General features: G+C 40.7%; 1 protein-coding gene across 1 annotated transcript in view; it reads left to right on the top strand.

Annotated features, from left to right (window-relative positions):
• Positions 1 to 15,850, top strand: part of LOC139713886 (F-box/LRR-repeat protein 21-like) — a 60,522-nt gene extending 44,672 nt beyond the window's left edge. The window contains exons 3-5 of the mRNA XM_071625589.1: positions 6,332 to 6,600; positions 13,231 to 13,510; positions 14,647 to 15,850. Of these exons, the coding sequence (XP_071481690.1) occupies positions 6,332 to 6,600; positions 13,231 to 13,510; positions 14,647 to 15,302 (1,205 nt within the window). The 3' untranslated portion in view covers positions 15,303 to 15,850. The remainder of the gene's footprint in view (positions 1 to 6,331; positions 6,601 to 13,230; positions 13,511 to 14,646) is intronic.
• The last annotated feature ends 2,713 nt before the right edge of the window (positions 15,851 to 18,563 follow it).

Genomic DNA, 18,563 nt, shown 5'->3' with positions numbered 1-18,563 from the left:
TTTTGTCCGTTTACACTGCCGGGCTCGGCCGCGCTTTTGATTCAAGCCTTTCAATATTTTGTCGTAGTGGCGCTCTGCTTGTAAGCAAATGCAATTTGGTATTGTCTGGTTTTCAGACCCTTTGCCAAATGAATTCCATGGCTACGAAGTCGCCGCTCGGGCAAAGGCCTTCGCCGAAGGAAGAAATCCTTTGCATGACAAAACCACCTTAGATTATGCTAGTTTTCGACATTGAGGGGGTTAACATCCTGAACAGCGAAATAGTACAGGCAGAGGGTTTGGAAGCCAGACTAAAATTGGCTGCGCATTTGGCCCCATTTACGTTTACGCTGAGAAAAGGCCGGGCTTGGCCGCGACCACCTCCAGAGCGCGGCCGAGACCACCTCCAGAGCGTGGCCAAATGCGTGGCCTCGCATTTGGCCTTTTGCGCGTTTACACTGAAATGAAGGTGGGCTCAGCAGCGGCCGAGCCTCGCACTGTAAACGGGGTGGAAGACAAGATGATTCAATTTTTATGCAATGAGTCAGATGCATTGCTATGTCAGTCATGATGCATAATTAACTATTGTTAGGCAGACTGAAACCCTCACTAATGACTGAAATGAAATAGATATTGATATATAAAGCAGCACCCAAACCGAAAAGGATTTAGGTCTTCTGATTTAAAGGGACTGTACAGTACTGGTTGCGGTAGGGATTCATGTTTTGAACATTCCTACATGTAAGTGAGATAATGAAAAGCCTCTTATGAAATATTAAAGAGCATGTAATGTTAAGAAGGATTCAACGTTTATTTGATGAAAATTGGTTTTCATATGGCTGAGATATCCCAAAAAGTGCTAATAATAAAAGGCGACGTGCCACAACTTTATTATGATCTCTTTGTTTCACTTTGTTTTGGGATATCTCAGCCATTTCAAAACCGATTTTCATCGAATAATTTTTTGATACCCCTTAGAACTGCAGTCCCCCTTACATCTCATAGAGTGGTTTCTAAATATCTCGCAAAATGTTAAAAGCTAAATCTACACCTCGACCAGAACTGTACACACCCTTTAAGGAAGAAGGCAATTCCTTTCTTTAATCAAGCTCATCAATCTAATCAAGCTAATCAATTTAATCAAGCTCCGTTTTAACAGACCTTACCCTGACGTCGGAATAGTGTCTGGAGAACAAAATTCCTCGCCTTGGGCAATAAAACTGCAGGAGAGAGCAAGGGGTACTGTTTTAACAGAAACACACAAAAAACCTTCTCCAGGTACTTACGTAGGTTTCCCTAACAACCTACCTGTTCGTGTGAGAAGGGGGTGTGGCTACAGTCCATGCATGTGGTCAGCGAGGGGTATGTCATTCTGTTAAGACGATCGCGCATGCATGTTGAGTGTATCAAAGGAATGTTATAAAATGCAAGAGCATTTTAACATAAGGGTTGTCGGGAGTAATCCCTTGCTGGCTAGGGTAGAATTGGCCAAAGTAACCACGACAACATCCGAGCAACATTTTGCAAGGACTGTTTTAACATTCTTGGTAAAGAAGATTAACCAAAGCGTTAACGCAGTAACTCGGGTTTGAAAGGCTCAGATAAAATGGGACTTGAAGGAATGAAAAGGCAACTTTGCACCAGGGAGTTGTTACAGAGATGGAGTGGCAACTCTTCGTAGTTCATGCAGACACATGTTTGGGTTCAAGGCGTTACAATGGGATGTCTGGCATTCCACTACGCTTTTAAGTCATGCTCGGCACCGCTCTTGTTGCAAGACAAAGTTCGGAGACGAAGAACGCAATTCACCTTTCGTTGAATTCCAAGCTTTATTTCACCGTAAAATTTTAAATGAAATTCTCGATTAGAATAGTTTAGGAAAGAATTCAATATTATAAACATGTATTTCTAGTTTCTTCGTTATGCGCAAAGCGAAATGAAATGAAAATTAGGCCGCCTTAAAAACCTAATATTTTTCTGTAATGCGCACATTTCCGCATGTTAGTTTTCTATCTTTTAATCTGGGATATTTTGATCTTTCAAATAAAGTACTCCACTAAAGCGTGTTCCAGTGTGCTTTTAAACTATTTGCTGTTAAATTGTCAGTTTTACACTGCATTTTGATTCGCTGTTTGCACCTAGAGTTTGAACTTCAGAGCCCAAACATCAAGAAATGTGTCCAGAAATACTTTTAACATGACATTGCTTGGGTTTTATAGAAGAGTTGCCATATTATCATTTTGACGTGTAACTATGTTTTTTTGGTATGCTGTTAATTTCACGTTCTCTTTTGCAGTATACAATGTAGGCCTACAAGTTGTATACAAGGATAACTCAGCATCATTTTCTCTGTGGACATGTGCCTTTAATAGACTTTAATACTGTACAGGATGTTGTGATCTTTGAAGATGACTTGGAGACATTCAAACATACTTCTTTTTTTTTTAACAATCCTTCAACATTTGTTTGAATTTGCTGAAGTTGTCCGTGCATTGTTTGCTAAAATTTCCTGTCCATTTAATCAGATAAATTTCCCTGTGGATTCGTTCTGGTGAATTGTTGGTCTTGGATTTGGTTTTTTTTTTGTTTTTTTTGTTTTGCTTGTGCCGCAAAGTGTTGCCGGAAGCATAATGTTTTCAGGTTGTCCATCCATCTGTCCTTCCGTCCGTAATCAGTTTTGTGAATCACGTAACTTTCATTTGAGGTATCTAAATGAAACGTGGCATTTGTTATATACAAAATCATGAGAAAACAGAGTAGTCCCTATCAACTTTAAGTGCACTTGCTCAAGGGCAAAGGTCAAGTTCAACTTCTTATTATTTTCCACATATCTCTACAATTTACGAGGTTGGAATTCTCTAGGGAAAGATTTAGGTGCATGTGCTCAAGGTCAAATTCTTAAACGTTCATTTCTTTCCCCATATCTCAGCAGTTGCAATCTTACGAATACAAATTTCATCTGTAAAGGGAGACAAATTGAAGAAAATTCACACATCAACCTTCACCCCTCTGCTTAATATTCTCTTACTTTTGGAAAATAGTGTGTTGGAGTTGCAATTATGCTGGCATTGATTTTTCAAGTTCTAGAAATATTCATGGCACCATGTTTTGAATGCACAAGTGATCTTGTCAGAACTACTCAGGACTGTAACCATTGATAGAATCATTAGTCACGTCAGTGAGCGAGAATGGTGGCTAATTATAATACAGAGAGGAACCACGGAGTCCCGCAACTGTTATCTGAGCACGTGTTTGTTGCATAAGATTCCCTTCATCAAGTTTCCACGAGTCTGGGGTAGTAGCTGTGACGAATCCTGTTCTCATCATGGGTGAGGATGAAACGGAGGTCGTACACTGTTCACCTGTCTCACGACATTCCAGTGCTTGGTATTCTTCCTGGGAAAGTGAACATTCAGTGGCTGATCAAAGTATAATTCATCTCTTTCCATCACAGATTTCTCTATAGCATCAGAGTGTTAAGTTTTAGAGCTAAAATCTAGTCATGAAGGGCTCAATGCTGCATATATTTTGCTAACTTATATTTTTCTAACGTTAATGTATAAAGGCCCATTTTAACAGGGCGTTGTTACTGAGACAACATCCAGGTAGTGTGCGTCAAACTTTTTTTTTACCCTTTCTGTTAAAATAGTTCCACAAAATGTTGCTCGGATGTTGTTGTGGTAACTTTAGCCAAATTCTACCCTAGCCAGCAAGGGTAATTACCATGACATTACCCTAACATTACTCTGACATTACCTGGGTAACCCTCATCTGTTAGAACTGCGGTATAAACATTCCTTTGACATACTCAACACCAATGTGCAACATTGTAGACTGGGAATGATTGAAACACTGCGCGCTGATCTTGTGCATGGATTGTAACCACTTATCTCTGTCCAGTTGAGATCAGTGATTCTAACCACGTTTTGTTTACAGATACACGCGGCACTGGTGGGTGGGCGGGGTAGTTGTATCCGTGGACACACCCCTTTTATAGAAACCTATCCAAAGAAGGTTTTTGGTGTGTGTCTGTTGAAGCGGTACCCCTCGCTCTCTCTCATGCGGTTTTATTGCCTGAGGCGAGGAATTTTGTTCTCCTGACGTTGTCGTGACGTTTTGCGGTAAGGGCCGTTAGAATGGAGCTTAAAGGGACTGTACAGTAGTGGTTGTGGTGGGGATTCATGTTTTGAACATTCCTAAGTGAGATAATGAGAAACCTCTTATGAAATATGAAAGAGCATGTGATTTGTGAAGGATTCAACGTTTATTTGATGAAAATTGGTTTTCAAATGGCTGAGATATCCCCAAAAGTGATAATAATAAAAGGCGACATGCCCCACTTTATTAGGATCTCTTTGTTTCACCTTGTTTTTGGATATCTCAGCCATTTCAAAACCGATTTTCATCAAATAAACTTTTGATACCCCTTAGAATTGCATGCTCTTTGACATCTCATAGTGTGGTTTCTGAATATCTCGCAAAACGTTAAAAGCTAAATCCTCACCCCGACCAGAACTGTACACACCCTTTCAAGCCACTGTTTACCATAGGGAACAGTGATTTAAAAGATGTTTGAGTTACCACATTTGTTGCTTATATGTGTAGGTCAGTTGTATCACAAAACATCTTACCATATTTACAAGAATTTTGCAATAGAACGTATCAGGGAGATATCACTATTATTCTCGGTAAACCATACCTGTAAATGGTTTATTCTAGAAACAATTTTAATGAAACTATTGTTCACATTATGTATAAACAATAGTACGTTAACATTGATCATACTGATCAACATTTGTACACTGGTTGTTTCTATCTCTAACTCACGGTTTTGTTTTTGTTTCATCTGCAAATGGTAAATACATATTGTAATGTCATTAGGATAGAAAATTTCATTGATGAGTATATGGGGAAAAAAAAGGTTCATGTACGGGAACGATGTTTTGTTACCAACTATAATATGAAAGGAGATGGAGCTCTCCTTTCTATTAGATGCTTCTTCAATGTTTGTGCTGCCAATCTAATTCTTTTTATGTCAAAAATTATTTAGCTGCTGTTGATCTTGTATATGATCTCGATGTTGATGTAAAGCGTTAATCTGGATATTGTTTTTGTATATGTTTATGGCTGCCAATCTTCATTCTTTTTATGTCAAAAATTATTCGTCTGCTGTTGATCTTGTAGCCCCATAACATTGTAGGATATTGGTTCCCCAAGGAAAGAGAGAAAACTTTAGAGATACCAGTTTTAATATCTATAATTTCCTTGAGATTAAAGCTGCATTTAGATGCAGTGAATGGATGTACTTGAGGTTAGAGACTAAATTTAGGTTGACTAATGAGTTGAAGTGTCAGGGTATTAACTACATTTTCCATCACTGGATTTTTAGCGCTCTAAGTGAGCTATTGCGATAGCTCACTTAGATGCATTGTCCGTCATCCGTCGGGCGTAAACTTTTTAAATATTTACTTGCTTGAGCCAACAGTTGCGTGTACAAGCAAAGCAGGAATGTACTGACAATTTGTAGACTAAAGGGTGGTATTCTGAAAATCTCCCTAAGTTTCTTCCTAAGTTTCTTCCAAAGTCAGAAACTTAGGAAGTGCTCAGGAAAGACAGAATTGGTAGTCTGAAATTTCTTCCTATGATAGGCACTTCTTAATGCAAATTAGGCCATCCTTATCCCCGCCCACATCCTTTCTTAGGCCAATACGGAATGCCGTATCATAAGGAACCAACCAATGACAATCGCATATTACCATGATGTAGGGTCAAATACACGTGTGCACGGCTTGTCCCCTTTCTCATGTTCATTTCGCGCTTCAAAGTACATGTGCGTGCAGTGAATGACAAGCGCACCTATCACGATGTCTGCAGCTTGCTATTCTTAACAACATACTTAGGACAAGGGTGGAACTTTCCTAAATATCTTCCTAAATTTCTTTCCTAAGTGCATTCTAGAATACCAACTTCTTCCTAAGTCAGAAATTTGCATACTCCTGCCCTTTTCCTAAGTTTCTTCCTAAGTTTAGGAAAAAACGTAGGAACAGACTTACATTGTGTAGGAAGAAACTTAGGAAGATTTTCAGAATACCACTCAGGAAAAAATCCTGACTTAGGAAGAAATTTCTTCCTAGGAAGGATTTCAAAATACTACCCTGAAGAGCTAATGAGTAGAAGTACAGAGATGTTGACTGTACGTTTTCCACCTCTGGATTCTAGTGTCTATTTCCTTGAGCTGAAAGTCACATTTAAATGCAAACTATGAATGTACGTACTAGAATTTTGGAGCTACATGTAATGGGTTGAAGTGTTGAGGTATTGACTGTATACATTTTCCTCCACTGAATTGCAGTTGGTCTGTCGTGGAGTACCATCCCAGAAGTCCTGATGATCAAGATCTACAAGAACCTGTCGCTCCTGGACCGTGCCCAGGCCTCGGGGGTCTGCAAGCACTGGTACGACGTCTACCAGCTGCCCGACCTCTGGCACAAGTTCGAGTTTGAGTTCACCCAGGAGTCCACGTCCTACACCAAGTCCACCCCGCCGAAGCTGGTCAAGCAGGTAGTCCAGCAGCACGCCAAGCACCTCAAGTTTGTGACCATCAAAGTGGACAGCCATCAGGTTAGCTTCCTGCCAGTACCCTTTCTGAAAGGCCTGTTCATGCACATACTAGAACATAATGCTGATAGAGATGGTTTTTAGCTCACCTGAGCCACAGGCTCAAGTAAACTGTTGCGATCAGTCTTCGTCTGGTGTCCGGTGTCCGGTGTCCGGTGTCCGGTGTCCGGTGTCCGCCAAACTTGTGACATTTTCATCTCCTCAAAAATGCCTTGACCAAATTTCACCAAACTTGGCAGGTAGCATCCCTAGGGGGATAGGATGTGAGTTTGTTCAAATGGGCACCATGCCCCACTTGGGGACCCTTGGGAGGGGGCAACCCCCCTTAATTAAGGAACCTTTAAAAATCTTCTTCTGTAGAACCATAGGGCCCACCCCGCCCCCCCCAAAAAAAAATAAATAAATAAATAAATAAATAAATAAAAATAAAAATAAATAAATAAATAAATAAAAAATAAAAGATAAAAATAAAGATAAAAATAAAATAAAAAATAAAAGATAATAATAGAATAGATAAATAAATAAATGAATAAAAATTAAGGAATATTTACAAATTATGTTGTTCTCTAGAACCAGTAGTGATAAAGCTATGTTATTATTATGAGTCAGGACATTGATGACTATAGTTTCAAGTTTGTTCATGGCAGATCCAGGGGTGCCCCCTTCTGTGAGCTTGGGGGAGGGATCTCAAAATGCTGTCCTAAATTGTACATCCTTATATTGTTCTGGAAAACAACATGATGGATTTTCACCACACTTGGCAGGTGGCATTCCTAGGAGGATAGGGTCTCAAATTTGTTCGAATGGGCACCATGCTCCTGTTGACGGCCCCAGAGGCCCAAGCCTCCCAAATTAAGGAATATATTAAAAAGTGTTCTTCTCTTGAATCAGAAGTGATAGAGCTTTGATCATATATTTTTTTCAAACTGCTTAGTCAAACTTTGTAAGTAAAGTGTACTTTGCAGGTAATTTTACCAGTGTGATGGAATATGCAAATAGATGCTATGCCCCCATCACTCAAAGCAAGAATGCGCGGAAAGGTAACTTGCGATAATCTGGTGAGCGCGAGACCCTCTTGATTGGTTTTTTTGTCTCCCCCCTTTTTTTTTTTGTCTTCCTTTTTTTTTTTGCTGTATGTGAACAGGATAAGTTTACTTGAGTTTGCCTCTCATCAATCCCACCCCCCCCCCAAAAAAAAAATTCTTATGTGTCAATAGGCCTGTAGTCTCTTCATTTACACAATAGTTCGTTTCTGAATATTGAGAGATGAAGGTGACCTGCTCTCTAATATTTATTTGTGCTTATTCTATGTCTTGGCATTCACACTGAGCTCTCTCCCTGGCTGGCCTCCTTAGAATGAGGGGAGCAGCTGAGACATGACTGGTAATGGGCTACCTTGAGGCACTCCCAGCCTACGCTAATAAGCCAGTTTGGAATTAGCTCATGTTTACATCGATAAAAATGACCTTTCTGTATTCTCTCTGTTGGTCAGGCACTTTGCTCAGTTTTTAAAGCGATGTAATGCACAAGCTTGCCTGAGGTAGCAATGTGTCAAATCCATCAATCATGTCCAAAACAAAGGATGGATGTGTGCAGACCAGGTGACCAGAATGGTCGTCAGCTAACACTTGGGAAGGTATCCATGTCATTATTTTGCACATGTACTTGTTTCATATTTTTCATATTTGAAGAGCATCAATTTTTCCTCTTTTGTCTATTCATACAGAGAATTACAGCTTGATGAGACCACATGCAAAGTTGCGGGGGGTGGGGAGGGATTATAACATACAAATTGTATGCTTAGTGTGCACCACATTCCACTTCTGGAGTGCTCCAAATGTTGATGACCGCAGATGATGATGATGATGATCCACAGCATTTGTATGACGCCATATATCTGTTATAGAAACATTCAAAGGCGCAGACTCCTCCGAGACAGTTAGCAATTGAATGTCAATTCTGTTCTTGATGGGAAGCCAATGCAGCTCAGCTAGGACAGGGGTGATGTGATCATACTTCCTCAGCCCAGTGAGCAAGCGTGCTGCTGCATTCTGTACTGCTTGAAGTCTGTTCAAGGTTGCAGATGGAAGGCCAGCGAGAAGACAGATACATTGTGCAGAGTTTAGTTAGGGCACTTTAGGAGCCTCAAAAGGGGCATGGCTTTAGAGCACTCCAGGGCCTAACTGTCAGTTCATACAGTTCAGAGTAGTTCAGGAGCGCTCCTGGGGTGTTTTAAAAGCCAGTTCGTAGTTTTACTTTGCGCATGGGTAGAAAAAAAGTGATGTGTAATGTTCAGAGGCATGATGATTTTTAGATTCACTGAGACATGCATTTGTGATGCATTGATTCATGTTATCCTTACAAAACGGTGCTTGCCAGCACATCCAAGTGACACTGTGACAGCAGGCCTGGTATTTTGGCAAGATTAAAAGAAAAAGTTTGTTAAAGCATGCAGTGTCAAACAATAAGAAATGGATATATCCCAATCAACTTGACAAACCATTCTGGTCACCCGATCTACGCAAGGTCATTCTTTGTTGGAACATGAATTTCATATATTGTTACTTCGGGTAAGCTTCTGTAATACAGTAAACATATAATGTCACTTTTAAAAGGAGTGAAATGCATAACCAGCTGAGAAAAGGAAAGGTCATTTCTATCAATGTGCATGTGAGCTCACGATGAACTGGCTTATTTGAAAATGCCCTGTTTTGATGGTGTATTCCAAGGGAATCATTCCCACACCATTTCCTTCTCAGCTCAGGGACCAGTGTAAACAGAGGGGCCATTTCATGGCCGCATGTAGGATCTTGCTGGTAATCTGTGCTTACTAAGCACTCCCCACTCCCCCAGTCCCTCCCAGCAATCATTTTCTCTCAACCTCCCAGATAAAACAAACAAACAAACAAACATAGTGGGTGAATCGGTAATGATTATACAACACCTATTTAGATTGTAGCTATCCGATTGGTCGATTGCCCATCATGTGACATTTAGTGGAAAGTTCCATCGCACGCTCTGGCTGCCAGCCATGCAATTTTGTTTGAGCGAAAATGGATATCGCATGGCTGACGTCATCCATTTCCATTGACTCCCGTGTTAAACTCATGATTGACTCGAAGTTTTTGTTCCATCGCATGGCTCTGATGTCACAATGAACAAACATTTGCCACACACACTCAACAATTCTCGCTATCGCCAATGACAAAAAGAGTACCCAGATGTGGCTTTTTCGTCAAGATTTAGTGCACTTCCGGGACTTGGGCACTTCCGGCGTGGGGCATATTTTGCACAGCGCTAGTGTGCGCGTATGTGTACCTACCTAGCGCCGCGCTGGCCATGACGGATAGGCGCCAGTACCTGAGCCAGCCAGGCCTGTGATACATACTGTAGCTATAGCCCCCGCATTGCCCTAGGCCTTATACAGATAGCATGCACGCATACAAGCTAGACATACCGGTATACTGCTTGATCATTGTGATCGACTTACACATCAGTCATCTCTGCATACATTGTGCAAAAATAATACTGGAAGATATTCACCCACCTTGATATCATCATGGAATGTCCATCTTTTTCATCTGTTCTCTGTCAAAGTGCAGCGAACACAATCGGGTACGAACGGCAACCATGATCTCGAACTTATCCTGTCTCTGAAGCAGTATCTTCCAAGCAAGTCGCACGTACTGTGGAGTCACCCGGAAACTTCACCAACGTCACATCTCGCATGCCAGGAATATTTCTGTAGATTTGTTCATATTTATTGTCATGCCACCAACACATGGCAGCTTTCGCAGTAACGACCCATAGTCGTATTAACAACAATTTCTCTAGAATTGAGAAATTTCAAATCATATAGATGCTAAAATTCAAGTCAAGGAAACAGGTAAGTACATGCAAGAATACAGTCGGCCGGCTGTATAGCTGTGAGCTATATGTATGTAAAGAGCATTCGCGTATCACGCGCGTACGATTGGAAGTGACTTGGCTCCCGAACTATCCCATAATGCACCGTAAATGACGCTTAAATCAACATGCGGGTACCCTTTACGTCATTGGCGATAGCGAGAATTACAAATGCGCTTGTTAGTGTGTACTTTTGTCACTCATTTTTGTAAACAACTTCATTTCGCGTATGTACGTACACGGTGACTGCGACTGTGCGACTACTCATTCGTTTTTCACAGAAAATGGTTGCCATTTCTGTGCTAAATTCAAGAATCTGTGTGGACTAAACCTGTTGAAGTTCCGTGGTTTTGTATAAAATAAATAGTGCATGGTCTTTACTCGTGCAATGGAACAAGATTTTGCACTTGCTTCACCTCGTTGAATAGAGCACCTCTATCTTTCACCTCGTGCGAAATCTTGTACCATCGCACTCTTGACTATTCACTATTTGTATACTATTGGATGGGAAGCCCGTGTATGCTGAATTGAGTATACTTTCCCTATTCTTTTTGATGGCTGGAGAATACCTTGTATATAGTTGTATTTTACAGCTATTTACTATCTTCCTCTATAGATTTGAATGATCCAAAAAGTCTCTTAAACTAAGTTGCACAATCAAGACACATTCACCCCTTGACCAAAATTTTTTTGAGAAAAATGCTCAAAATAATTTCTCTCAGTATCATCTTTCATAATGAATCGAAGAGAATTATGCTATCAAAATCATAAGTGTGTGCCACATTGCACAATTTCTAATTCCAATATAAAAAAAGCTCAATACGAGGAGGTGGGGACATCCACTCCTTACCTCTAACCTCTCCCCCTCCCCTCCCCCACCACCCCGTCGGTACCATCTCTCTGCATTGCAGTTTCTCACTCCCAGCCAGTTGAGAAACTTCACCTCTCTGCGTTCCTAATCTTAACTCATTATGTGCCACTTTCGCACGCCTGACTCAGTCAATGGCATGCCGAGTTCGCATAATATTTTGCTCAAACGCACAAACCTGCCCAAACTAATCGATAATTACCAAAATGCCACATTGCAATGAAAGCATTTCTCATCATTCCATTCTCGTCACATGTACAAGTTTGCATATGTGGTGATGGTGTCTTGTGTCGTGTGGACGTGCATGATAGTTCAAAACCACAGGCTCATCATCGAAGTTTAAAACTTCAAGAATTACAGACATCATGTGAACCTAACTTGAATTTTAGCCTGTTCCATTTGACGAGTGAGTACTTCTTATGCTCCATGAAATCATCAGCACTTCACCACCTTTGAATCCCTTCATGGGGAGGGAGTGAGTGTCGCCTCATGGAAATTGTCCAATGCGAGACTTTGCTCAATGTTCTTCCAAACTTTACCCAGCTGCGGCCATGTGACAGGACATCAGCTTATTTCTACTTATGGATGTTTACTGTCCAATTGTGAGGTGCAAGGTTTTGTATAGATTCCGAGCCCCTTTCGTAAATACATGCTTTGAATGCCCAAGATGCACTTTCCCTTTGTGCCTCCTAAGATGCTCAATTTGAAGGACAGGACAGACGTGTGTGAAATATAAAACAGGAAATGTGTGGGTAGTAGGGTCTTTAAAGGTTCTAAGTTATGTAAAGCCTCCATATTTTTGTGACATAACACCTTTTTTTTTTCTTGTTTGTGTCAGTGTTATCCTATGTTTTACCCATAGTCTTACTTAATATCCTTCAAGTTCTACACTGAGAATGATATGATTGATGAGTATGCGATCTGAAATAATCATTCTTTTATTTTATTCTTTTTCTGCAAAGGGGGGGGGGGGGGTAAAGGTTACCAAAAAATTTCTTGTTGCCCCAAGACAGAGTGTTATATAAACATGAAAATTGTTTGATATTTTTCTAGGAATTATTGGTTGTTTGACTGGATAATTATGTCATTCACCCAACCTCTCCTATCCCACACTACCCACTGCCATTGAAGTGACATGCTTTAACTCTCATTCTTAGTTTTAAATGGGAACTTGAAAGCATCATATTTTTAGAAAGCATATTGATTATAAAGAAAGTTAAGTATTACAGAGCTTGACGCTACTTTTTCTGTCTGGTGGCCCGTTTGGTCCCCTAAAAATTTTAAATTTAAAATTTGGATGGCCTTAATAGTGGCTGAAATAAAAGTAAAAGGAACGATTTGGGTGGCCTGAATAGTGGCCCGAAATAAAACCAAAAGGAACAGTCTATTTTGAATCTTTGTTGCCTGATTGGGCCACTAAAAGATGAATTTTGTTGCTCGACACCAATTTTTAGTGGCATTGGGCTGCCGCAAATGTTGAGCCCTGTATATTATACATACAGGGTACATATTTTGTAAAAAGAGAATCTACATGTTTTCATCTTTTTAGCATAATGAAATAGTGCTTGACTTACCTCATTTGGAAGGCGTGGGGAATAATATTGTCCTCCACATATATCAGTAATAAAGGGAAGGATTGTGTACTTATCATGAAAGACTAAAGTTTGTAAAATTCTCTTTGCATTTTCTTCATATCATTTTCCTACTGTGACATAACAAACGGTAAGTATTCTTTTTGTCCAGCAATGGCGGAACTGAAACTTTAAAAAATTCATAACCTTTGAACAGATGTCCAATTTTTCTGATACCTTTTAGCCCTGTTTGGTAAACTAGCTGAATCTTCTCTCTCTACACTGCAGGAGTCGGCCGAGGCAGCCTGCGACATCCTCTCCCAGCTCGTCAACTGTTCGCTCAAGACCCTGGAGCTCATGCTGACAGCCAGGCCGAGTTTCCACCTGGTCAACCCGGTCAAGCTCCTCACGCCGCTGACCGTGGTCCTGGTCAACTCGCCCAGCCTCTCCTCACTGGCCCTGGATGAGACCCCAATAGATGACCCCTGGTTAGAGGAGGTGGCCGTGTCCAACAAGGACTCCCTCATGCTTCTGAAAATAGACAGCTGTTCCCAAGTGTCCTCACAGGGTGAGCTTTTGACGATTTCTTGCACCAGATGTTGCCATTACCAACTACTGTAAACGTGAATATTTTTTGCGCTCGGCTGGGTACGAAGAGTTTCGCGTGTTTTTAATTCCGCGGAATCCAGATCATCACCTACTGGACTATATATAATGGACAAAAATATTTATGTGCTTTTATTTTCGTTCTAGTTTAGGGTTGTGCGAAATGTACGAAAATTTCAACACCGCGAAAATGTCCACTTTTACAGCAGTCACTGGCTTGGTACTTATCAGATGTGAATCTTACCCCTTTCACAAATAATGCATTCCCAAAATGTCTGCAAAAGAATAATGCGGACAATTCAGTACCGTAAAGTTTCTTTAACAAACTCTAAACATAATTCACACAGTGCTTTTATGGGAATTATGGGAAAGATCCACAGTGGAAGATTGTAGAAAATCCTACAGTGCATCAAAGAAAGTTGTGTGATGTAGACGTTATGGCAAATTTTGCCCTTTTATTTATGTGTCTCAAAAGTTCTAACATGAGAATACTTCTACGATAAATCAAGTCTCATACATGATTTTAAATGAGAGAAGTTCACTGAAATTGGCCTAGTGCAAAACTTTTATAATCCCTTTGCACTTTTCAGCAAAGCTTTGATACATAGAAAAGTTTGAAAAGTTCATTATGGGTATTGTAGTATGGCTTGGACTCTCAAGAGAGAGGTACACATGTATTGTACAGGTAATGCACAAGTGAGAATGTGTTTGTGGAGATGCATTGCACACAAGGATATTTACAATGGGCAGTTGTACCATGCACAAGGTGCAGTCGAGTGCAGCTGAGTGCATGTTGCACAACATTTTGAATTCAAGAGACTGCACTGCATCGCCGCCAATGTCACAAACTGAAACGTGTGCATTATTTGGTTTATAAAATGGGTCTGTGAACTTTTTTTATCGTGATGTCAGCTGATAAAACTTTGTATTTCAATACTAGTGCTCTTTGATTAGCTACAGAGGACAGTGCAATTTAGGTAATCTACTGTACGATAACGTGCCTGATGCGTATGCTGCACACTATGCCCTTGGCGCACACGTTCTTGTGATAGGATACGAATACGTTGACAAGAGTCAATTTGTCATTGTGTCCCCAAGGTATGCTCCATGTCGCCGACACGTGCAGACAGCTTCATGAGCTGAACATCAACTATATGCACCTGAGCGACAACCTCCTCCTAGCCCTCTCCCGGGAGGAGCACGTCAAGCTGAAGCAGCTCTGCGTCAACGTGGTCTGTGAGGACAGCGAGACGTCCATGGAGCACCACGTCATTAAGAAGGAGAGCTGGGACGCCCTCACTAAGCACTCGCCGGGCACCATCCTGGCCATGTGCTTCTTCGTCCTGCACGACAAGGACTACAAGCCGTTCTTCAACTACGAGACGCCCGTCACCCATGCCTTCTTCGGCCGCTCCGTCTCCAGGGACATTCTCATTCGCATGGGCACCAACTGCCCCAAGCTGGAAGAGCTGGTGGTGTGCGCCAACGGCAACCAGCCCCTGGACGAACCCATCGTCAGCATCGCGCAGCACTGCAACAGCCTGCACTCCCTCGGCCTTGGCGAGTGCGAGGTCTCCTGCTCCTGCGTTGTGGAGGTGGCCCGACTCTGCGGCAAGCGCCTGACGGAGTTTTTCATCCGGGAGGAGGTGCTCTTTGAGGACGACCAGTACGATATCGACTCCATGATGTGCAAGGTGTCCCAGTATCTGGGCAGGACTTGGAGCGCAGAGTGTATGCCTTTCTGGAATGAGTAGAGGATGAGTTGAGGATGACAAGTCTGATATGGACTCCATGATGGTCATTGTGTCCCGGTATCTGGGCATGACTTGGAGCGTGGAGAGTGTACTAGTATGCCTTTCTGGAATGGGTAGGCCCCATGCCTGTTGGGGGTCGTCATTGACTGACGTTCTGTGCTCTGCTGAACAGCATTTTCGGTTTGATAGCTGTCCCCTGTCCTTGAACTAAACCCACAGTGGTGTAACACTCACGACAGGGTTGGAAGATGTGTCTGTGGTTAAACCAGGAAGGAATGCCCAGAGCATGATGGCAGCATCTCGTCTTGGTTGTCTTTGTGTTCACTTTCATGTCAAGCTTGTAACTCTTGTCTTAAAGAATTGGAAAATGTATTGTGTATGTGTGTGAGTCTCTGTTTATGCTTTCAGAAAATATTGCAACTTTGTGCTTTGCGAAAGCAAATTGTGTAAAGGAGGTTAGGAGAGGATTATGGAACCTCAGTTTGAATACGGCTGGAGAGATAACGCATCAAAATACAGCGTGCCCTTAAGTTTGTGATTACAGCATTGCGGAGATGTTTGGTTAGCTTTCTTATTTAGGGCTACAGGTGTATATTGTATATGCCACACATACAATTTAACACCTGATTGTTCTTGAAGAGACAAATCATGCTATGTCTGTGTTGATGTTGATAAGGTATTTCATCTTGTGTGCTTTCTGTTTAATGTTTTTGATGTTTCTTCGTCTCACAAGCTATTTAGAAGCCAGTAAAAGTTCAGGAAGAATTTGTCTTCTGAAAGAAGTGGATCTCAATCAGAGCATTTAAAGGCAGGGTAATTAAAGGAAAAGAGTTTTGGATACTCTAGTATTTGAGCAAAATTACAGATGTATAGAATGCTATGACCAAGTTCACCGAGATTATATTTTGTGGGTCGTTTCTCCCTGATGTTCTTTGATACTACTTGCAGAATTTCCTTGTGCATTTGGTTCACCCCCCCCCCCCCCAACGTTTGTTATTTCCCCCATCATTATGGCTATGTATAGTAATGTTATCATTCCACTTATATTGTCGTGAGGACATCCTATTTTGAGTACATCCGTCAAAATTTCTCTTTGCAAATTCAAGGAATATTGTATCCTGGATTGTGCATAACATGGAATGGATTCTACGAAGACAAATTTTATAGTATGATGTTCAGTCAAATACATTACATCCCACTAATTTTATGTGTGTAGATTATGTACAGTAGTTATGCAGTTATTCCAGGTATCCAACAATCATAACAGATCATGCCAGTTAAAGTTCCAGCAAACTGATTTATCTTTGAGTATGTCTCAATTGTATCAAACTTCTTTACACTGATGATTTTTTGTTTGTTTGTTTGTTTGTTTGTTTTTCTTTTTTTCTTTTTTTCTTTTTGAAGAGAAGAACTCCAGAAATCTGCAGCATGACTTTACAGGCCAATCACCATAATGCATTTTAGCTTTCACCATCGGTAGAAATGGTAAATTCAGAGTTATGGAACAAAGATCACACAAGGTTTTAGATTGGTGGATGAGCATCCAAAGGTAATCGATTGGTTTTTGTTTTGTTTCTTGTGTTTATTTTTTCTGGTTACAGAGATGTTTAAATCCCATATAAATATTCATACCATAAGCTCCTCAATAATGCCCCACACTAAATTATTCATTGACACTGTAACAGTGAAAAAGTTGTTATGTATTCAGTGTCACTGTTCCATTTCCAAAGTTTTCAAGAATCTCTGTATGTTTGCAAAGCAACGTTGCTATCTGCCCACTCGATGTGAAATTTCTGTGGAGTGTCATGTTAATTTTTTGTTCAGTTCCTTATGTTTCAGTGCACAATGCACTTTGCCAGTCTGCTCTCATGAATCTGTATGTATTTGTAGATAAAAGTCATATTTCTTCATACACTGTGTCACGGTGGAAAGAAGTAAAAGGATGTAAATTCTGGCAGTAATGCAGGATACACAAAAGGATTAAAGAAAATTTGCATTGACATGTTAGATTGATACTGATGCATTTTCCTTCATCATAGAAGGAAACATTTTTTCACTGACCTGTTTTATGTTGAAGGTGAAAAGTGTTGTTACTTATGGAGCTTTTAGTGAATTCAAATTGAAGATGTTGCCTGTCGATTTGCATTAGAATACCAGCCACAACCTGCAAGTAATTAAAAGATATTCTTTGTAAGAGCAGGTCATGACTTTGGGCACTTGCAGATCCTGTGAGACAGGGGAATTTAATTGTATGCTTGTCATTTGGGACATATTCTTTTCAAATTGCTGTGCTGTTACAAAATGTATACTTAGCTTCTTGGCCATGTCAAAAAGACCCCATGCAGGATCCAATAAGTGTGAATGATCCATTCAAACTGATTTTCCTGCTTTCATTCAGAAAAAAACACCCCCCACAAAAACCTTCTCAATGTCCTAGTTTGCATTACTAACCACAGCCTGTAATAGTGGTGTTGATGTGCAGTGCTCATTGAAGATCACTGCCAGTGGCTGAGGAGGACAAAAAAAAAAAATGAAAAAAATAATATATATAAAATGAATAAGTGCAGTTGAGGCCTTGAAAAAAAAGGACAATTGTTTTGTTTTGCAAGGAGAGCTGCCATATAAATAAGATACATTGTGTACCTAGGATTTGGAGGTGTATAAACTTTGTGCAATAAGAAGGAATGGCCAAGTTTAATGGCCTAAAAATTCTTGGAGTAAATACACATTTTTTTTTATTTCTATATTTTTTTCTGAGAAGATGCCAGGAACCCATGAGAAAAATATCATGTATGTAAAGTTTATGTGAATGTGGTAAAACTTGTGGTCTTATGCAAAGCACCGGGTTCATCTAAGGTAGATATTTAACTCCTTCCCTGACAGATCCTGATATCTCTGTAGACTCTAGATGTGTTTCCAAAGGCTGTGAATTAATTTGCAAGCCACAAAGAGTGAACTGCAGAGTAAAGTGCTATCAAGAGACTCTCTGTATAAGGTAGAATATTGGTCCAATTCTTTGCTGTAGAAAAGAATGCTTGTGGCTCATATAAGTTAACTCTTGTGTTTATGCGAACAGCTACATTGCCTAGGGCGTCAATGGTATTTGTGAAGCTGTGGTGTTGATGGGGTTATGGACCAGTGAAGCAGGTTGGTGAAATCGAAAGCACCTGCTGGTCCTAAATCAAGATCGCGGTGTTCACTGACGGTCACCCAAACACTGCCTTGTGGTTATAAACACATACCTGGTACATGGGACAGTAG

Source organism: Diadema antillarum, unplaced genomic scaffold, assembly GCF_040938485.1.
Source record: "Diadema antillarum isolate AM-2024a unplaced genomic scaffold, OU_Dant_1.0 seq00002086_RagTag, whole genome shotgun sequence".
NCBI classification, from domain to species: Eukaryota; Metazoa; Echinodermata; class Echinoidea; order Diadematoida; family Diadematidae; genus Diadema; species Diadema antillarum.
This window is presented reverse-complemented; position numbering and strand designations above follow the sequence as displayed.